Source organism: Barbus barbus (assembly GCF_936440315.1).
Source record: "Barbus barbus genome assembly, chromosome: 17".
In the NCBI taxonomy this organism is placed as follows: domain Eukaryota; kingdom Metazoa; phylum Chordata; class Actinopteri; order Cypriniformes; family Cyprinidae; genus Barbus; species Barbus barbus.
Window position 1 is genome coordinate 4280340 of NC_136745.1, and position 23755 is coordinate 4304094.

Consider the following 23755-nt stretch of genomic DNA (forward strand, 5'->3'; position numbering starts at 1 on the left):
GAGTAACATCTGCTAACCTGTGCATTACAGGTTTGCTATTAGATCCAATATAGCATGTTTGGATCTCCATCTTTCAATAACAGCATCTTTGTTCAATGTCTTCATTACATTGTGACCAATTCACAACATAATCTATACTAAAATGTGCCACTCAAACTGTAATGAATCTGGGTCCTAAAAAAAAAAAAAAAATTTTAAATGAACCCCTCCTAAACCAGATGTGACCCTTTTTACAACAATGCAGTCATGCAAATAACTGAAATACCATTATTGTCAACAACCATGATTTATTGATTTCCAATCCTGAATGAGAGGACTGATTATTCTCAATAGTTTGGGTTAATAAACAACCAGTAAATATAATTGAAGCATTACATGTGAATTCTGAAACAGTGAACAGGTTTAGCATCACACTGCCAACCACGAGGCCCTTCAACCTGCTAAATGCACATTAAATCCTAACCAGTGAGATGTGCGCCATATACACTGAGGAGTGCCACAGCCGAGTGTTTCCCGCTTACCAACTACTGGTCGTTCTGGATGGTAGGCCACTTAAGAATTCTTTTAAGGGCAAAGACTTCCTGCTAAAGTGTTTTGGGCAGATAAGAAAAACAAATTTTTGGCTAGCACACAACCTATATATAAATTAAACAGAGGAGCAGAAGGCTCTGGTAATAGCGGGCAAGTAACACTCCTCGTAATTTACATAATCTTGACAGAGTGGGTGTGGCTAAGGGGCCTGTGTGGTGCCCAACCCCACGGCATTAGCATATGCCGATAGCAGGCTAAGCACCTGCTTTGTTTCTAAGGTGAGTCGGGCTTCCTTAAGCCAGTCCTGCGCCACGCGCTGTGACTCGCCACGAAGTTGGTTGACAAACTTAGCGGCTAGTTCCAGGTCGCCGCGCTCAATGCTGTAAGTGGCGTAGGCGAGCAGCCTGAATGTGTCGAGATCTTCGGGTGCAAGTTTAGCAGGAGGCACTACTTGCTCCCTTTCAAACAAGAGGACCGACTGCAGGTAGGACAGGAAGTACTGGTACAGGCTGTTGCGGGTCTCATCAATAAGCGCCACGCGTCGCGCGAGCTGGCGGATGCTGTAGAAACGCGCGCGAAGGGAAGCTTCGCTGTAGATGCCTCGGCTCAGAGACTCTTCGGGAATGGCGGTGGCCAAGGCCTGAGCGAACTCGTTTTCTGCACAGCTCTCTTTGATGGCTAGTACAGCGCCGTCTAGAGGCTCGGTGGGGGAATCGGCTCCTGCGGACTTGAGCGTGTAGTTCAGAGCCTCTACAGAAAGCCACAACTGGTGAGCCTTACGGGCCTCCTCCTCAGCAATCACATGACCTGGAGACAAGACAAACATTTTAGGGATGTAACGGTATGAAAATTTCTCATCACGATTATAGTGACCAAAATTATCACGGTTATCAGTATTATCATGGTATTGTTAAAATGTGCTGGAGATGTTCAAAAAGTACCGAAACATAAATCACTTCAAGTTTTATACTTAAAAATCAACAAACAGCAAATAAAATGACTTTGTTTGCATAATCACTACAACAATAACATTACCAATGAGGTCTGGATTTTAAATGACAACTTGACTGACACCAGTTTAATAGCATGTTCAAATAAAGCTTTGAAAAAGTTTCATATAAAGGTAGACCTCACATTTCAGCCTTTAAAGAAAAGAGTTCAGTCAAAATGATAATTGATTAATAAGGGGAAGGGGTAAGTGGTGTGTGGCCAAGTATGGTGACCCATACTCTGAATTAGTGCTCTGCATTTAACCCATCCAAGAGTACACACAGTAGTGAACATACACCCGGAGCAGTGGGCAGCCATTGCTGCGGCACCCGGGGAGTAGTTGGGGGTCCAGTGCCTCGCTCAAGGGTCTCACCTCAGTCGTGGTATTGAGGGTGGAGAGAGCGCTGGTTATTCACTCCCCCACCTACAATCCCTGCCGGACCTGAGACTCGAACCCACGACCTTCAGGTTACAAGTCCAACTCTCTATCCACTTATCTGCTCCATAAATAATTCTATATAGCTTATCTGAATTGTTTAAATGTGTAGATTCCACATAAGCTTGTTTTTCATCAACCGGTTAAAATTTACAGCAGGTCATGCACATTTGGTCCGTTTTTTGGCCAGACAGAAACTGCACACAGGCTGAATGTAAATAGGTGTCTGTAAATCCACTCTCTGACAGCAGGTGGCGCTATATATGGAAAAGCTGAATTACAGCTGATTCCCGTGAATCCCGTGAAAACTCCACGAACAAAGCAGTATTGCGTTTAGGAACACTTCCTTTAGGTCTTACATGGAGCTAAGATGAAAACAAAATGCCATCGAATCGTTTCTGAAGACAGTTAGATCCTTCAGAGGTACATTCATATATTTAATTCACTGATATATTCATTTGTATAATTCCCTCAGCACTCTTTTTTTAAAACCTCTCAGCTTTTCCGCCCTGTTTTCTCTCAGAATGAAACTACTCTGCTGCCGTGCGCTCGTGAGACTGTTACACTCTGCTTTATGATGGACAGTATTTATTTATCGTGAGTTGTTCAGATCGCGGTAATCGAATACGGTTTTAATGAAAATTTAAATATGACACGGTAATACTAACCGTGGGGAATTTTATCATGATTTATCGTCAAACCGGTAATCGTTACATCCCTAAAACATTTAATATTAAACAATCAAAGGTCAAACTGAGGATTCAAAAGTGCCTCTGTTGAATGTGACACCATACGAATTTGGAACAGAAATTATTACAAACTGAAAGCAAATGGATTTTTCGTCTTAACACTGTACAACCAAATGGCTTGAATGAAGATTTAGTTTTTTATAATGTATTCTGTTTTTTTTCCATATGTCGGTCAGTTATATTATGATGGATTGTATGGAGACTTTGACATTTTTTGTATATTTTTTTGCATCTCCTCTGGATATATTTGTAAATTGACAATGAATTAATTGGTCTGTCACGGATTCATTAATTGAATTGATTAGATGCACGTATGTTGATATGTGAGGAACTGAATAGAAAAATGAGCTGTTTCAATAGTATGTGAACACGGAGGAAGGACCCGCGTGACCAAATCATCTGTTGATTTTAATATGCACTGAGCACTTTTTTGCACTTTATAAGAATAAGAGAAGACTGCTAGTATGTCGGCATGTAATCCTTTTATTTGGATACATAGCAAACGAATTTCAAAAATCGAGTTTTTTGCTCTCTTCTATATTTCTATTATTGACTTGAAAATGTCAAAATGTCACAATACTGAATATGGTAACACTATTGGCAGAGTTTAAGTAGTTTGAGACTTACTGTCTATGCCCTCTTCGATGCCCTTTAGACGGGCGTAAGCGGTGTTCATGTCCAAAGTGAAGGTGTCCAGCTGTTCTTGAGTTAGTCTGCGGTAATGAATTTCTTGCTCAATCATCTTACTGTTCAGAATCTACAAAGAAAGAATATAATCCATTTAAATAGACGTCATAATCTTTTTTCAATATTGATTACTTTAGTAGAAACAGACAGCACTAGTGTTATAGAGTTATAATGATGCACCAAAATTCATTCTAACCAAAACTGAAAATAAATTTTAATAATAAATTAAACAATCATACACTCAAATAAAAATCTTAAATTGTATATCAATTTATAAATTGCACATAAGGCAGTCTTTGTATGAATTTTTAATTATATAATAAATTGTTTCTACTCCAATTCTTTGTTAAATTTATATATAAATGCGGGCTGTAACAGGCTTGTTTCCATGACAGCTTTATTCGATACAAAGATTATTAATAAAGATAACAGTTTAAGTAAAAACAATATATAATATGCAAAATAGTGCATATATTTAGTAAAATGCAGAGAAGCACTAATTAAAAGTTACATTTTCTGTCAATGACTTCGGCTCTCCAAAATGGTTTTGGCTGAAACCGAAAATGTATTTCTGTTTGCAAAATTTTGCTGCATCATTTTTAGTTTCTGTACCACAACCAGCACCAAAACTGTTAAATTATATCACAAATTCTATGTAGTTGCTAGTGCATGTAAAGAGGCAGTGTTGGTACCTCCTGGGCCTCCTCACGCAGCTCCTGCTCCTGAACCTTCAGCACGTCCCGCAGGTGATCTGTGTGTGCAGCAGCCTGACGACGCAGCTGTGTCCTCATCTCAGCCTCCATCACCTCACGCACCTCCTGAACCTGACACACACACACACACACACACACACACACACACACATAGAAAGCTCTCAGCATCACAGCGCAATGTGCAATTAACCTTTTAGAAATGTATTTTTATATTTAGGAATACGTTTATGTTGGCTTGAGAAAACTAACATAGTGATATTCTATTTAAACCTACTATCATACTGAAACTAACAATCTGATTGTAACTCCTAGTGTTTTAAATCTACAATCACCAAACTCAGACCAGACCTTCAGACTGTTTAGACTCTGATTGTTAAATCATTTCTAACTGATTGGAATTATGGTTTTTTGAACCCAGATTATCAAAACCTTGGAGGGGGGTTCCCATATAATTAAATTCACAGAATTGCCAAATGACCCAAGACATGTAATCTATTTTTTATTCAACTCAAGCAACTGCCAAGAAACCATCCAGAGAACCCTAGTAACACCATAACAACTGGATTGCCCTAACAACTGCTCCACTGTTTGGTTGATGGACTTTTAAAAAATGACTGATCTTAAAACTTTCAAGCTTTTAAAGCTGCTTCAATTTTAAATCTCCTAACTGAACATTTTGGCCAGGTTTTCTCAAGCCAATAAAGTTTTTTATTATATCTATAGGTATTATATTATTATATTATCTAGAGGTATTATATTATATTTATTTACATTGTATATTTACATTTATAATTTTAAAACTATTTCTTTTTATAAATTGATTAATATGAAAAAATAAAAAATACAATTAAACAAAATCTAAGACTATCACAAAGTCATTCGTAGGTTTGCATAAAAATCCATATTCATGGTCTAAAATTTTTTTTTAAAATAAGCTTTAACAGGGCAAGTGAGAGTAGCACAGCAGTGCTGAATCACACACCTTCTTCTCCTGCTCGAGTCTCATGTCCTCTCGTCTGTGCTCGAGGGCAGAAGTCACGGCTCTCTCCAGCGCTTTCTGATCCTCCAGCTTCTGCTGCTCCAGAGCCGTCTCGATATGGATCTGCTCCCTCACCTGCTGCTCTGCCAACTCACGGTTCAGCTGGTCGATGCGCCGGTGGGCATGAGCGATCAGAGAGTTCAGATCATCTGCGCTCAGCTTTCCCGCTGAGAAAGAGCACAGAGCAACATTACAGGAAGAATGACAGGGGTAGACATCAGCTCCGTGTGCTCAAATGTTTTACCCATGTTAAAAAATGTTACATTGTAAAACATAATTTGTATGCATTAACTTTGACAGTCCCACTAAAAATACACCAGATTTTAACCAGTTAATTGTCACAAACCCTCAAGGGAGGAAAAAAACATGTAGTCATAAAACATGAGATCAATGACAAACATGCAGTCTGGAGGGTGACATGAGTGTGTGAGATCTTACAGAGCCCCTTCCAGTTGGCCTGGATCTCAGGTGTGATGTTGGCGAGCTCCTGCTGGAACTGAGCTTTGGCTTCATTCACCAGCTCAGTGTACTGAGACACGATCTTCGCCTCTGTCTGTGCCGTCTGCACCTGCAGAAGAGACAGACAATACCCAGGTGTGAGTTACAGACTCCAGATGGGACACGGTGATATGTCTCCAGAGTCTCTAGGAGTATTGTAACCCCACTGCTCAAAAAACCAACATTAAACACTTCTCTTTTAGAAAACTACAGACCTGTCTCTCTCCTTCCATTCGTAGGGAAAACACTCGAACGAGTTGTCTTCAACCAGCTCTCGCAGTTTCTTTCACAGTACAACAAACTGGATGCTAAACAGTCAGGTTTCAGGAGTGGCCATTCAACAGAGACTGCGTTACTCTCAGTCACTGAAGCCCTGCGAACTGAAAAGGCCGATTCCAAATCATCAGTACTCATTCTGCTGGATCTTTCTGCTGCTTTTGACACTGTCAATCATCAGATTCTCCTGTCTACACTCTCATCACTGGGCATCACTGGGATTCCACTTCGCTGGTTTGAATCCTATCTCACCGGTATATCTTTCAGGGTGGCCTGGGGAGGGGAGGTATCCAAACCACATCAACTGGTCACTGGAGTTCCTCAGGGATCGGTTCTTGGACCCCTCCTCTTCTCTTAGGCTCATCAATAATTACCCCCATCAACTTCGGTCAGAAATCTTGGTGTAATCTTCGATGACCAGCTGACCTTCAAAGAGCACATTGCAAAGACTGCTCGATCCTGCAGGTTTGCACTACACAACATCAAAAAGATCAGGCCCTTTCTGACAAAGCATGCTGCACAACTTCTTGTCCAGGCCCTTGTCGTTTCTAGGCTGGACTACTGCAATGCTCTTCTGGCTGGTCTGCCATCAAACCTCTACAAATGATTCCAGGGATTAAAGTAAAAAAAATTCTTCTCACTGAAATTTTTTTTCAGGCTAAGTCATATTCCTTTAACCAACACTTTATTTAAATAGTCGAGACCAATAGCGTGGAAGATGTTTTAACTTCATGCAAATGTCAACCTTACCATGAAAAAATTAAGTTTTTACCAAAAGAACAAAACCCTGTTTAAGTTGTGTGTTTAGGTCTGTATTTTACTGCATTAACGTGCTTTAATAGAAATGTGAAGGAAATCACTATGTGTATCCACCACATATGAGGGGTGGACCTATAGGCCTAGTAAAAATACATTTTCATTCGACTGCATTTCATATTTTGAAATGAGATATCAAAGACTGCCCATTTTTAAATTTATGTCAGCAGTAAGTATTTTGTAGAAAGATGGAGGCCTGTCTGAAAAGTAAATACACTCACTTTGTCTAAACAGCAATGATTTTTGGATTTATAAGGGCTAGATTTATGACGTCAGGACGTTTCAGCGCTGTGTCACGTCCGTAACGTTTTAAAGATTAGGTTTATTTCATATAGTAATTATTAATGCAATTAACTTGAAACTTTCTGTACAAAGCCAACTTATGGCCATGCGAATTATGATCAAAAGCTCATCTCCATTATTTGCTCTTATCAAACATAATAATACGTTACGGACGTGACCGTTACGGACGCTTCATATTAAATCATATGCATACTGGCATGCATGTTTACCATTGCTCATGACTGAAAGCCTGTGCATGGCTACACTGTTGTGAACTGTTTCAGGCTTTTCATATCATAACTTTTTATAAATTAATTCATTGTAATATTTCAGAAATTACATATTTAACGAGAACATCGCAGAGATTTAGACTGCTTTGCTGTTTGGGTCAGAAATGCACAGGCGGACTGAAGGAAAAAAAAAAAAAAAAATCGCCAAAACTATTTTAAATGTCATATAATGTTCATTGTTAATATTATTATCTTATTTAATCTTTTCATGTGTTTCAAACAAACTTGTGTCGCTATCTGCGTTGCATTCATGCAGAGAGCAAGATTTTGCGTGTTCGGCACGCGCATGCTGAGTGAGACGCTCAAGAGATGTGGGCTACATCATTCTTATTTGTCTAAATATTTGTTTTTTCTTCATTACAAATCTTGTTTGATTTTATTTTGCATCATTGCATGTTAAAAACAATTCACTATGTTATGCAGATGCAAAAATTGCTAGACTGCGAATAAGATTAGCTACAGTTTCACATTTTATAAATATTTGAACAATATATTCAGCATATTTAACAACCTGTTTTGTATCTTTCTTTAATGCATAAGCGATTTATTTATAAACAAGTTCATGAGGCTATGCTCTAGAGTCTAGACTATTATTCATATGCAAGTGTTTGTGCGGAAAAGAATGCGCATGCATGACAGGGAGGTGCTCGCGATCACTTGCATTTTTTCCTGAAAATGAATCAACTTAATAATAATAAAAAGAAAACTTAAAATTGGGGCTCCTCACATACATGAGAAATATATCTCAGGGCTCTACACTTACTTTTCTTTTTAGGAGTGCTTGTGCTAATTTAAAATATTTAAGAGCATGTTCAAAAGTTTAGCAGCAGCTTCAAATCAATAATCAAAAATTCTGATCAAAAATGAACCTTCCCATTACGAGGTGATATTTGACTCAAAGTGATTTACAGGGAATTTAGTTTTCACCTTTGTAATGGCATTTTTCTAACTTTATAAAAAGTATGTCATCTTTTATACCAAATTCAAAAAAATATATTTATAAGCTTCTATCGTTTCTAATTAAAACAACAGAATAAAGGCAAGTAGAATAAGATGCCAATCAAATGAAATCAGTATTTAAGGAATAAATTTGTACTACAGAGGTGGCACAGAAGAATACACAAGTGACACCTTTAAGTAGGTGTATTTTCAGATGTTTAATGAGGCTCAGAGGTTGCATAAGTGCAATTAAATTCATACGTTCATGTTGAGGTTAATGTTTAAAATATACAATTTTGAATGAAGAAATATTAAATGATTTAAATAATAGAAAAGATACTTTAAAATTAAACTAAAACTGCGGGTAGGTGGCGGTATGTCACTGATTTTATCACTGAATCATTCATTTAATTGATTCGTTGGAACGCTGATTCATTCAGGAAGGAAGTATGTGACTGTCTTTATGAATGGGTAATTGAATCATTGACTTACTAGATTAATTTAAAAACGCAGCACATTCATAAATGAAACACCGCTGTGTTTGAATGGAGATGCGCTGCGGCTTGGGGACTTTGTTTGAAACTATTTTTGTTGATGAAATTGAGCAAAATAAGGCAATAGTGTTGTAGTCAGACAATATAAGTCATTTAATATTAACGTCTTGTTTAATGAACTGTTGTATTAAATCAATATCACTTTTGCAAACTCTCTTAAAAATCATTAAAAGCTGTCCCTCATCTTAGTTCATCATCGCGATCTCACAAAACTCCATTATAATCACCGAAGCTCCTTACACTGCACAATGAATTTCTTATTTACACTCCGTCTACACTTGTTCTGTTATAATGAGAGGATGCGTCTGATACATTACTCAACGCTGCTAAAACACGTTGAAAGTAGGGCTAAGTTAGAAACCTTTAAAGCTCCCTCAGCACAAACACAAATACGCTGATCGGGTCAGTTGCACTGGTGCTCCTAAATAGTATGTTTCATAGTCGCACGCAGTAGTTTTCAGACGCAAATGCGACTGAAATGGTAGCACTGTAGAGCCCTAAGTAAAGTCTACTTTTAAACGAACCATTTCAAAATGAAATCAAATACTCTCTGATTAGGCTATATAATCTGTGAATGCATTTCTCAGCAAAGGAACGTCCAGTGGAGATTTCCTGAATTTCATCTTTGCAGCCGACAAGGACTCAAACATATATTAAATAATTAATGTCTCATTTTTTTTCAGAATCATTAGGCTAGCCTGTGCTTTGTGGCAAACGTTATGCGTGTGCTTGAACACAAAAACGAAAATTAAAATAAAATTTATATTTTATGCTTTGTGAATGACCAACCCTTCTCCATTCGGCAGATATTGTTGCTCGGTTTGTGCATTGTAAATCTATTGTAGTCTACGGACGCTTCATAACATACCGGCGCGCATATTTACCTCGTTGCTGATGACTAATAAAGCTATACTGCTGTTTCAGGCTTACCGTATAACATTTTATACAGAAATCCATTTTAATAACATTTTAGAAATCGCATTCTCTGCGAGAACTTCGCGAAGATAGCCTAAGCATTTGCATATAAATATGCACAGGCAGACTGTATAGCCGATGACAAATCGCCAAAACTATTATTTTTTTTAAATATCATATAGCTAGGCCTAATTTTCATTGTCAATATTATCTTATTTAAACATTTTATGTGTTTCAAATAACACTTGTTTGCTATCTGCGCTGCATTCATGCGCAAGATTGTGTGTGTTCTGTGAGCATGCGGTTAGGCCTATATCTTTTTTTATTATTATTTATTTTATTTTATTGTCTAAATATTTTTTTTTTTTCATTACATATCTTGTTTGGTTCAATTTCATATCATTGCATATTAAATTAATTCACTTTATGCAGATGCAAAACGTGAATCTGCAGTTCTATTTCATAAATATTTGTACAGCAGGCGGGCCTATTATATGTTCAGCATATTTTAATTAACCTGTATTTTATCTTAGTTATGTAATGCATAAGCAAGTCATTAAAACTTTTTTTTCAGCGGCATCCTTTTAATCTTGATCAACAACTGATCAACGAATTGGAGCTGCGTTGGTTAGATCATTTTAAAATGTCAAATAGCCTTCTATTTGCAGGTTAGAACTGCATCTGTCTCAGATGTAGATTGGTGAAGATTTATTTTAATGTGATTCCAAACTCTAGCTTTAACCTATATAAATGTGCTACATTTTTGGCCCATATTTAAGTGTTTGTGCGGAATATCAATGAGCATGCATGACAGGGAGGCAGGCGCCCGTGCAATCACTTGCACTTTTTCCTGATAATGAAACAAATTAAAATCAGCTCGAAACTGATTTTATTTATGTAAACTCAATGACAAAAAAAAAACGTGATTTTGTAAAATAATGAAAACAAACAGGATATGCTTTTTGCGGTCTGTCACTGAACTGGAGCGCGTCTCAAAAAATAATACAAAACTCTCTCACATAGGCTACAAGAGAAACAGCTTGAAATGTATACTGTTAAATTAATCAATTAAAAACTAAATGAAATACTCCCTGATTATATAATCTGTATGAAGGTTACATTTCTCTCTAAGGCACGTATAGGCTACTGTGGAGACGAACACTGTGAATTTCATCTTGCAGCCGACAAGAAAACATTAGTTTATTGATAAATAATTTAAATGTCTCATTTTTCTATACATTAATAATCATTAATTTAATCTACTTTTGCTTGTGGAAAACTGTACGCGTGTGCTTGAGCGGAATAGCCAATGGATTATAGGTCTATTGACTTAATATAAATGTGTGATTAGTTAAATAATGACTTAAACGAACGACTAGTTAACTGGAAAAATCCTTAGTGGGGGGCAGCCCTACTAAACACCCTCTAGAAGTTTCCGTTAAAGTTTTTAAAGCATTTTATACGCGTTTCCATAGTCGGAAATAAATTAATTCCATAGTCCGTAACGGAGAGATGTCACATCCGTAACATTGATTTTTCCTCTGACACGCAAAAACGAAAACTTAAACAAAATTGATATTTTAGGTTTTATAAATGGCCAACCCTTCTCCATTCTGCAGATATTGTTGCTTCTGGTTTGTGCATTATTGTAATTCACAGAAAGTCTAAAATATGTTGTCTCCCAGAAACTCGTGTCTTTTTTTGTCACTTCCGTAACGCATGTATTTCCCTCATTTAAAATATGAAAACAGGTTTATAGACTGATACTTTTCTGATATCTGGACTAAATTTTAAGGGGTTTAGAAAAATATAAAGAGATGGTTCAATATATTGGTAAAGAATACAATTTATGATAATTTATATTTCAGGTTTTGACTGCGAATGTCACGTCCATAACGCTGGAATTGCTCAGTTCTACCTCAGCTGTAGCCTGACATGCAAAAAATAAACACATTAGAATAACTTTTAAAATGGATTGAACACACGGAGCACTTTTTCCGTGAGCGGGAAAAGAAAACCCGGAGTGGATCCAGAGCGGAGTGATTACAGAACGCTTCGAGAGGAGAGAGGAACGTGCTTTCACGCCACTCCAGGCTTTGATCACATCCCCCTCAGCAGGCTGAATACACCTCATCTTTCCTTAATTTAAGACCTACTCAAACTGAAATTAAGACATTTATTACACTATTTGAGAAATGTAAGCCTATTTATGGCCTTAAAATTGTGAAAAGTGAATTTAAGACATTAAGGACAGGCGGAACCCTGCAATTGACGGAAATCCGTCATAGACTCGTTGCAATTAACGGAAATCCGTCGTAGCGACGGAGATCTTTAATCCCTGTGATTCAGAAAGCAGCGGCACGACTGATCTTCAACGAGCCCAAGTTACACCTCTCTTAATCTCCTTGCACTGGCTACCAGTGGCAGCTCGCATCAAGTTCAAGACACTGATGCTTGCATACAGAACTACCATAGACTCTGCACCCTCTGGATCCCTGTCAATCTTCAAGCAACAACTGAAAACTCATCTCTTTCGGCAGTACTTGACTTCATCCTAAACTCCCTCTATCTTTCTCTCCCTCCCTTACTAGCTTGTACTTATTTGAACAATGACTGAGACTTGGCGTTACGAGCACTTCCTCTGTCTGATTGCCTCTTGAAGATGTATCGCTTTTTGTATTCCCCAATTGTAAGTCGCTTTGGATAAAAGCGTCTGCCAAATGACTAAATGTAAATGTATAAAGCTAAACAGATTACAGGCTCAATTCTCATTTATATGTACTGGGTTCCTCCAAAGCACATTAACAGCCAGATTAAGATACTTACCTTGGTTACTACTTTGTCCAGATCCACAATCATGCTGTGCAAGTTCTCCTCAGCAGCCAGGATTTGGGGTCTCGCTGTGTCAATCTTGGATTGTTTTGCACTGTTGATCACGCCACGCAATTTTTCAAGCTCTCCTCTAAATACACATAAAACAAAAATCAACAAAACGGTATGATTAAGCACCTCTCTGTGTAGGGCTGAGTGTTATGACAGTATATTCCATTCAACAGTAGATATGGACAGTTGAGGACTGAAAAAAACATAGAAAAAACTGTTAGGGGTCAGTAAGATTTTTGTACAAATTAAATTGATACTTTTAAATCAAGCATGCATTAAATGGATCAAACGTGACAGACATTTATAATGTTACAGATATAATGTTTTATCTGAAATTATCTTAACTGAACCTCATCTGTTTATCAATGAATCATTAAAAAAAATGTACCATGCTTTTCACAAAAATACATAACATCAGTTTTGAAAACTATTTTTATTGCTAAGACATGTTTCTTAGGCACCAATTCAGCCTTTTAAAATGACTTCTGGAGGATCATGTGACAGTGAAGACTGGAGTAATGATGCTAAAAAAAGTTGCTGCTTTGCATCAGAGAAATACATTACGTTTTATAATATATTCAAATAGAAATTAGTTATTTGAAATTGTAATGTTTTAACAATAATCACTATTTATACCATGTTTTGATCAAATAAATGCAGCATTGGTGAGCATAAGAGACTTATTTCAATCTTACAGACCCCAAACTAGTCTAATGAACTGATTGAAATGTGTCTCGAAACTGTAATTTAAGATTTGTCAGAAGCAGGCCTCACTTGGCTTTGAGCAGGGCTTCTTCAGCCTCTTCCATGGCTCTGGCCCTGTCACTCAGAGCTTCATTCAGTGCTTTCCACTGAGCGGACTTCTCATCTGGAGGAGTCTGAACACAAATACATGACAATGTCACAAGCTGTCTCAATTCAGTCATTTGCAATTTAATGTTCAGGAACGCGCATAGACAGACACTTCTTTCATCCATGCCTCCCTGAGCAGTCATCATTGGTGATGGCTCAGTAACAGTTGTGTTTGCCCTAAACTTTGGCACAGTTTGTCAATGCTGTGAATTTAAACCATTATTAAAACATCTAAATACAACCTGCCTAACTTAGGCAACAGTTCTCCATTAAACTTAACAACAAGCAAGCTAGTCTGGCGTTGACATAAAATACCATCGTGCAAGGTCAGAAATGCCAGCTATTTTAATAAAAGTACCTTAATTCCTCAATCAAGATATAAATTGCCCCTTTTATCAGTTCTTTTTTATGTTTATAGCATAATATAGTCAAGCAACATCACACAAGCAAGAGTGCTATTTTCCTGAATATCAGCACAATTGTAAATCTGACAGTCATTGTATACATTGTTCAATAAACAATAAATTAAAGGTGCAGTAGGACATATTGGAAAGTGCTATCTTTAACCTGATAGCCCTGAAAGAGTACGTCCCACCCTCCCTGCAAATCACCGTCCAAAGCCACAACACTGAAGGCATTTACGCACACAGACCAGATGACCAGAGACAACATGGTTACTACATTACATTGTGTCATTCACCAGTGAGAAAACTTTATTGTACAGTTAGTAAAATTGCTACAATACCAGGAAGGAATATTGCCATTCTCGCTCTGTCTGCACAGCGTGCGTGAACGCGCTGATGATGTATCCTGTCTGCACGAACAGGGTGCGCAGAGGTATGCAAATACATACGTTGACAGGCAGGTAGGAAAGAATCATAATGTTCGGACAGACAATGTTTGGACAAACATTTCTTGGTCATACGCCTTCCTCAGAATATATAATACATATAAATATATTTAGACCACTTAAATTAATAATTGCTATCGGGATGTGCAGAGACTTTCAAACAGCATAAAAAAAAAAAGTTTCTGAGGACAATCACCTATTGCACCTTTAATTATATTAACTGATCATTTTAGACACAAAATTGTAAATTTTGTCTGTTTTGCACAGATTCAACAACTAAATAGTTCCAAACAATGCAGAACAGCTGCATTTCTCAGCAACACAGAGTGGTATTTTTTCCTTGAATGAATCAGTTGAATCAAATGAATCGGTTGAATGAATGATTCTGTGATTCACATTAAGCCTTCCTGCCACCTACTGTCAGTTTAAGTTTCATAAATATAGCATTTTATATAGCATTTCATTTTTTACAGCATTTCATATTTCTATATTCAAAATGTTATATTTAAACCAAACAATTACTGTAATTGCAGTGTAAATTGATTTGAAAAATAGTAAGACGGATTTTTTGAAAATGATCTAATTTGATTGGTAACAGCCCTATAGTCCATTGTGTTAAGTATTGTAAGTAATTAAAATGTGTTCAAAAGAGTGTAACTTTATTATGGATAAGTAATTATGAGAGGCAGTGCCTTTCTCTTTTTTTTTTACTTGAGCACCTGCCCCCAAAAATGTCAGAGGTCACCAACAACTATGCTAGAGCATTCTTGGTGGTTGCTGGTGCTAAAGTATTTTGAGTGTAGCACATTGCTACAGCAGTGTATCCCAAACCTGAACCCCTCACCCCCCCCGGATAATACACCTGATTCAACTAATCAGCAGAGTGGAGGTTCAAATGCTTGTGTGTGTGTGTGTGTGTGTTCACCTGTGAGTCCATGGCTTCTTTGAGTTTGTTTGTATGTGCAGCGATGGCTGTCAGCGCAGCCTCCTGGGCTCCAATGGCCTGCAGGGTGGTCTTAGCAGAGCTGCCCAGACTTTCCTCCAGTCCAGCAGTCAGAGCTGAGACACACAAACACTCACAGTATATACAAATACACGTTGTTATGCACTAAACAGGAGACAGGAACTTATTGGGGAAAAGAGTGAGAGCCTAATTAGGATAAGGCAACCAATAAACCTGTTCTATACTAACTGGTTGATGTGCAGATTGTGTGGTCACCCACCTGCTAAAGCATCCTGCTCAGCTTTATCCTGCTGAGCCAGTCGAGCTGACACTTCCTCCGCTGGCCTCTCCTTCAGTGCAGGCTCATGATGATCCTTGCTCTCTTCACCTACACACACACACAAACACACTGAGCCATTCCAGCGCCATGGGAAATAATATTATATTTTACTTGAGCTGTGAGTTTGCTGTCTGAACAAAAACAAACACTGGGCGATGTGAAACGATAAATATGTCTTCGCTGGTTGCATGCACAACGTAAACAACATCATCTGTGAACAAATGATCGACTGATCAGGTCTTTTTTAGTGAATCTGTAAAAAAGAAGCCAAACTGATTCATAGCCTGATATATTTGTTCATTTTCAGATGATTGGTTCTCATCAGACTAGCAATCTAGCAAGAACAGATCATTACAAATGAGGATATGCATTTGTTAGTTACTGGAAAAGAATACTGATTAGCAACACTGTGTGTAAAGAACTCAACAAACACACAATGAACAGAACATGTTAGCGTGGGTCACATGACAGAACTGTGCAGAAGGATGGACAGGTAACCAGAGGGTGTGAAGTTTGAGAGCATGCAAAGAGGAAGAGACACAGATGCCATCTGCACAACAACTGATGTGATGAAGACAAACAGGCTCTGGATCAGTTGTTAGAAGCAGAAGGCTGTGTGAACGATCCAGTGCTGACCTGCCGCCGTGTGGCTTTCGTCACTTGTACCCGGAGCGGGCACAGACGGCACCTCGCTGATAGCCGAAATAATATGAGCTGCCTCTACTGAGGCTTCTGCAACAACAGTAGGACTCCATGAGAAATATAGATCACAGATCAGCAACGGTGCACGACTACATCAGTGATCAAAAGTGACAATTTACAGGACATTAACTAGTCCTGAACCTTTGACCATTAGCATATGCTGTGAAGCAGAAGCAGATTCACATGGTTGTGAATCTGCTTCAACAGTGAAATAATGCATTCTGTGTTTGAATATTCATAGAAAGCACCCAGATGACCTACTCCTTCCGGTGAGATTTTAAAGTTTGTATCCAATGAAAACTTTATCATCCCATCGGACCACGGGAGAGGTGTCGTGAATGGCAGTGAATCAACAGACGCTGGTAGGTCATATGACAATGACAACATGGCGGATGTACTGAAGTAAGTCCAGATTTCGTTCAGATTATACACATTCAAACTACGTACATATTTTTTAACTGTCACAGTTTGTTCCACTTTAAATGTAGTACCTACAGTGCAGTATGTGATTTAGCGATTAACTTTACTAGCTTTACCAATTAACCATTTTGAAATAATCATCAGTGACTGATAACTACAACCAGTTGGATTCTTAAGAAATGTGTTGGTTCTGAAAATCTACCAACAGACATGACAAAGACTAATTAATATGTAAAAACAATTATTAATATTTACACACTGGTATTATACTACTTTGCCACGTGTACTGCGTTAGGCTAACTAAGACTTGTCATAGCACTTGCATATTATTGCTCTTTAGTTGGTTTTGATTGCTTCTATTGACTTCATTTGTAAGTTGCTTTGGATAAAAGCGTCTGCTAAATGACTAAATGTAAATGTATTATTATAGGAAAACCTGTATCGGTGGATCACTAAACAACACTTTTAATTTAAACAATGCATTAGGATGTTGTTGTTTTTTTACAATGTTTAAAAAAGAAAAAATTACCAAACATTATTTAGTGCATGTGTCCGAACAGGTAGAAAGCTAGAGACAATCAAGTCTCCAAATGAATCATATAACACAATAATAGTAACAACAAACTAGAGGAACAAAAACAAGCGATATGCAAATCACATGAATGTGTGTTCAACATTTTATACTATACATATACAGAAACATTTTATTGCAACATCTGAACTATTATTGCTAATAGTTCACCTTAATTATTGGCATAATGATACAATTTATTATAATCCTATGTCAGTGCATTAAAGCGAGTAAAATTTGCATTATCAAGTTCCTGAGTGTGTTTTGTTTAATTCTGGTGTGAACAGGCCTTAATACATGCAAAGTGGCCACACTACTTCCATGAAGATCAACCAACTAAAACAGTTCTAATGTAACGGCATCCAGACAAAGTTAGGATGTGTGTTCTTGGAAAAATTATAATTCTTGATTAAATGTCTCTGTGATAATCTCATAATGCCAGTCTTTTACCAGCTAAATTTCTAGGAAGTACATGTCATTAGGTTTCTTTATTTATTTTAATGATCATGTTATTTACATATCTGTGAGCCTTGAGGTGCGGTCTCAAATTTTATTGCTCAGCAAAATTTAAAGGCGTCATATGATGCTTTTTTAAAGATCATTATTTTGTGTATTTGGTGTAACAGAATATGTTGACATGCTTTAATGTTCAAAAAACACATTTTTCAAATACTGTACATTATTGTAGGTCCTCTATGCCCCGCCTCTCTCAAACGTGTAGTTTTCTACAAAGTCCCTCCTTCTGACAAGCGCAGTCTGCTCTGATTGGCCAACTGGCACAGTGCATTGTGATTGGCCGAACACCACAAGCTCGTCGGAAATGTAAAGCCCCTTTCTATAATCGCGAGCTTCAGCTTTCAAAATAAAAGTAAAGACAGTTAACAATGTCCCTAGTTTTACCATCAGTTCAAGCCCGAGAGGGGAACAGAGTCGCGTGACAGACACAGTTATGATGCTCGCATGTGTTTGCACACAAGCCACGATTAAGATAGCTGATGTGCTGTGATGTGACCCTCTCACTCTCTCTCACACACACAATGCGCAAAACTCCGCATTTGAACAGTCAATAGCAAATACTTAAACTAATAACAAAACATGCTTACAGTCGCTGATTCAGAAGCGCCAGATTGTCATAGCACAGTCAGAATTACCTCCTCTTCTAGGTTCCCAAAACAGTCATCCATAAAATGCGTTGTGATAACATCTGGGTTGTACTGTTCTGTTGTAAGTAATCTTAATGATTCTTAATTGCATCTACTTCCGGAAGGCCAAATAAAGTGCTTTTGCTTTCACATAGAAACACACAGCATCTCCCTATCATGGCTGCATCAACACTACTGCGGTTACTGAAACCATGCCGCGTTTCTTTGCATGCACATTTGGGCAGCATTAAGCAAATATTTCCACACCGTGACGTAGACATGTGGGGGCGTGTTTTGAATGAGCCGTTTTAGGGGGGCGTGGCAGAATCTTAACTTTGATAAAGAATATCTCTTTGGTTTTCAGACTTTAGTCTTTGCAACTTCAGGGATCTTATCTATGCACAATCAGCTTGTAACACTCCAAAGAGAAAGAAAACTTGAAATCGCATCATATGACCCCTTTAATGCAAATTCATTGCATTGACTTCTGTGTAAGCTGTGATTCAAACTTCATTACACTATTGACAACATACAGTTAATCTTTTTTTTCACAGAAAATTTCGCTAATGGGTCCGCAACTGTGAAGTGTAGCCGTTGCACATCTGAAATGCATGTGAATATGTTTGTGAGTCTCACTCACCTTTGAGTGTCTGTGGGGTTGGTGCCGGTGCTTCCTCTACAGCAGGTGGAGCCTCCACAGATGCTGGATCAGACTTCTTGGCTTTAGCTTTAGGCTGCTTGGACTCCTTAGATGCTTCTGACAATGAAGAGATTTGCAGGGGTTCGATCTTTCCCTATATAAAAAAATAAAAATCTTAAATTACTTGACATCACTGAAGGCATGTACAACAGAAGCACAGACAGCTGAATGGATGAATCTGGTCTAAGAATCAAATGCAGACAAAGGAAAAGTGAAAGTGATTGTAACGCTTACCGGTTTCTTCTGTAAAGGGATGAGTGGAGGAGGGGGCGGCCCAAGTGCCATCTCAAACAGTTGATCTGAGTACGGAACGTTCTTCTCTATATTTGCCCGAAACTTCGGGTCCCATTTGGCATAAAGGATTGTACCTCCAACACCACCACCGACTGTTAAGAGGCTAGCCGCCACTATTTTCCCTGCAGTAGATCTGCAGAATAAAAAGATCCAAGATGCAGTCGAGTGTGATCTGACAGAGAGGGGGGGGGGGGGGGGGGGGGGGGTCTTCCACACACACCAGACCAGAGGTGTAAAATACTTTTTACTTGATTACTTTACTTAAGTATTATTTTGGGGGATTTTTACTTTATTCAAGTACAATTTAAACTGACTACTTGTACTTCTACTTGATTACATTTCTGAAGAAAAAAAACTGTACTTTTTACTCCTTACAATTTTATTTCAACTTAAAAAGTACATTACATTTTTATTTTATCTTATGCACATTAAATATGGGAAACGGAAGCTCAAAAGTGCATGCTTGTCGTGAAAACCAATGATCATTGTTTTCATGCATCAAGCACACACAGTTCTACTTCAGTTATGACTTTCATCAGGTAAATGTCTGGCTTCAGAAGTTCACCATCAAATCTGATGAAGCATGTTGAGGCAGCAAAGTTGTGTTTTCCCCCAAAAAAGTTTATTCATTATTCTTTCTGTTTTGATAGAGCCATTAGCTGTGTAATATATTGGCTGAATGCACAAGATTGAGCGCAAATAAAACCAGTGATGAAAATGTAAATATAATTAATATTTTTGTGGGAATTATTATTTTTTTTTTTTTATTAAATGTTACAAATCTCCAAAAAAGAACATTGTATGTTTACTTAATTGTAATTCATGTTGTGATGTTCTTACCAGGTAGCAGATAAGTTGTTTTAATAATGTCATTATGTGACACAGAGTAGGAATTTGGACTCTCAATTAATATTTTTTTAATCTTAATTACATGATTTGATCATTAATTCATATAATTAGTCACTAATAATTATGTAGCAATATTTGCTGAGAAAAAGCCCAAATACAAATGCCCCAAATAAACAATTAAAAGATTAATTATCCTTTTAGATAGTGACGTAGAAAACACACAAAAAAGTGGCCTTTCAAAATGTTAATGTTGTATGTTTTAGTTCTATGACTCTCCTCATTAATTCAGCCCATTCTTGCATTCTGTCTGGAATATGTTTCTAAGCTCGTCATCATATTGTTATTAAAAGTGATAGTTCACCCATAAATTAAGATTCTCATGTCGTCCCAGATGTTTATGACTTTCTTTCTTCAGACGAACACAAGCAAAGATTTTTCGTCCATGTAATGCAATGGGACAGGACCACTTCAGAAACCACACAAAGTGAACACGACGGTCAAGTTTAAAATATTGATTCATTAAGAGGGGTTGTATGAGTTACTGTCATATTCACTTTGTGTAATTTTTGAAGTGTCATTTTTGGACATCCCATACTTGTCTTATAAGAAGAGAGATGATTTAGTTTAGATCTTAGTTTGTGTTCATCTGATAAATAAGTCACACACACATATATATATATATACACATATATATATACATATATATATATATATATATATATATATAGTGGTGAGCGCACTGGTGCCGTTGTACTGTGGCTGCCATGGCATCATCCAGGTGGATGCTGCACACTCGTGGTGGTTGAGGAGAGACCCCCTACATGATTGTAAAGCGCTTTATTGTGTATTGCTGTACACCCAAAGCTCTATATAAACGCATCATTCATTCATTCATATATATATGAGGGTGGAAAGGATGGAGTTTCTTTTTAATACCTTTCCCTACAATTTGTGTGTGTGCTCCGCTGTGCTGCATTTTAATTGTTATCACTGCACTAGATATGCGTTTGACCTGTGCCATTGCATTTTGTTTCATTTTCTCCCTGTAACCAAACTTCTGGATGCCTGTCAGAAAAAAAAGTACTTCTACTTTTTTAATACTTGAGTACAATTTAAAGTAGTACTTTTTTACTTTTACTCAAGTATGTTTTTGGCCAGATACTTGTACTTTCACTTGAGTAAAATTGTACTTTTTACACCTCTGCACCAGACCAAGGTCAACCTAACATTCATTTAAAGACGTCCAATGCATTATGTGGTAAAACAAAATAATGCAAAACCAAAAATAAACAAATCAGCAATATTGTTGCAAGCTTGTGTGTTTAAGGTTAAATACACAGTTTGATGTCGTACCCAGAGTCTCCAGCCGTGGTGTATCTGCGGCAGTGCTGCAACGGATGGGCCTTCACTTTCCCACACACACACTGCTGCAGAGAAACAAACAAACAAATCATCACCACATGTGCACTACAGAAAAACAGGCTGCATTACAAGCTACAGTATTAAAAGTAATACTATCTTTTTACACTGACCACAACCACTGTTTTACATTAATCAATAACAAACAGTCATTCATTTCAGATGTAAATGCTGTTCAGTGCAAACAGGTTTCCATTGTAGCTCTTTTTGTGACTTTAAAAAACAGAAAAACATGATTATCATCACTGTGGATCAAGCATCCAGTAAAACACAATAAACAACAATGAATGAATGACCCTAAACATTAGTTTGTTTCTTCAGTGCCTATAATAAGACGGTTTAAAGTGTAGCAGCTGTTTTTCATTAGCACCACAGCAGACATGAAGGCAGTGTTTGTGAGGAAACTTTCTGAAGTTTCACCGGCAAGGTCACGTCCTTCCATTGAACAAAACCAATAAACCGTTCACGGGGTGCAGCTCTTTGATACAACGTTTTACGTGAGCAAGACTTCAGTTAAATACTATTAAATATAAATAAAGGTGAATACATTCAAATAAAAGATTTTCAGACAGCTGTTAGCTAGGTTGGTTATCCGGGTGACAGAAAATATGAATCACGCACAGCCCGCCCATTTTTAGGCAAGCGCACATGCTGGATTTCTATTAGTGGAGGGAGGCGTCACTCTCTTAAATGTGAAATATGATTGGTTCGAACAATCTGCCAATCACACTGTGACCGCCCCTTTCGACCCCACGTTACGTCGTTGACGTAAAGCAGCACACTATCCTGGTGTACCCCTTAAGCAGCAAATAACAATCCTCAACGAAATAAACTATCAACTCATTAAGAAGTTTAGTTGAACACAATCACCGGTTAATTAAACAAACACAACAGTGCCTATTATAATCCGTTATTTTACGATACACGTAAGAAACGTCGGGCCTCGCTGTGGGTCACTGAATGACAGACAGATCCAGCAGAATAAAACTCACCCGCGCTGCTGCGTGAGCCCCTTTCCAACAGACGCGCAGCATGCTCGCCTCTTCTGATTCTGGGTGTTGGATTTAAGACTACAGATATGCCACCGGTTTCAGTAAAACATTATAAATGTGATCAACCTCGACAGCAGTTTAGATTAGCTCCAGCGCTGGTGCACGCAGTGACAGAGCAACGCACGCGCGGTACGCACGCCCAACGTGATACATACGTCACAAGTTCATAGAAAATAAAATATTCAGTTTTAAAATTATTTCATTCATTGATTTGGTCCTTGTATACTCGTATGCAATGATCCTTATTCTTCTATTAATACATTTTTTGCTCAAATTATAGAAAGCATGGATCAATCGTTGAGACAGAGTTTGGTTATAGTGTGTTGTTACTAATGTAATAATGTAAAATGAGTGATCAAGTGTAAATTCTTCTTTTCATGTTATTTTTATTTTATTGTCCGTAATCATTTTTATTTTAATGACGATGGTAAATGTTAAGGCAAATGTCACGTGAGATCGCTTTTCCCCAAAAAATCAAAAGTAAAAATACAATTTGCATATCCAAATATATTTTTCGCACTGTGACATTTCAGCACAAATAAGCACATTTCCTGCAAATTATGCAAAATACTGTAGCCACATTCGCATTACTGTAATATTACAAAATATATGTGATATCCTGGACCATAAAACCATAGGCTACATAAGGGTATTTTTTTTTTAATTGAGATTTAAACATCATCTGAATAAATAAGATTTCCATTGACGTATAGTTTGTTATGATCGGACAATATTTAGCGGAGATACAACTATTTGAAAATCTGTAATCTGAGGGTGCAAACAAATCTAAATATTGAGAAAATCACCTTTAAAGTTGTGCAAATGAAGTTCTTAGCAATGCATATTACTAATCAAAAATTAAGTTTTGATATATTTACGGTAGGAAATTTTCAACATCTTCATGGAATGTGATTTTTACTTATCCTAATGATTTTTGGCATAAAAGAAAAATAAATTATTTTGACCCACACAATGTATTGTTGGCTATTGCTACAAATATACCTGTGCTACTCATGACAATTT

General features: G+C 37.5%; 1 protein-coding gene across 2 annotated transcripts; it reads right to left on the reverse strand.

Annotated features, from left to right (window-relative positions):
- Positions 1–271: 271 nt before the first annotated feature.
- Positions 272–22860, reverse strand: LOC306883684 (MICOS complex subunit MIC60-like). Of its 2 annotated transcripts, XM_079439081.1 has the most exons (14): positions 22673–22860; positions 21615–21688; positions 19353–19545; positions 19059–19212; positions 16220–16315; positions 15524–15631; positions 15226–15359; positions 13373–13476; positions 12542–12677; positions 5584–5713; positions 5089–5312; positions 4086–4217; positions 3334–3463; positions 272–1338 (listed from the first exon to the last, which is right to left on the reverse strand). In XM_079439081.1, exons 1-14 carry the CDS (start codon positions 22712–22714, stop codon positions 731–733), a joined length of 2265 nt encoding a protein of 754 aa, XP_079295207.1. In that variant the 5' UTR covers positions 22715–22860; the 3' UTR covers positions 272–730. The 2 variants fall into 2 exon arrangements, with proteins under 2 accessions (XP_079295207.1, XP_079295208.1); XM_079439082.1 differs by lacking the exon at positions 16220–16315.
- Positions 22861–23755: the final 895 nt, after the last annotated feature.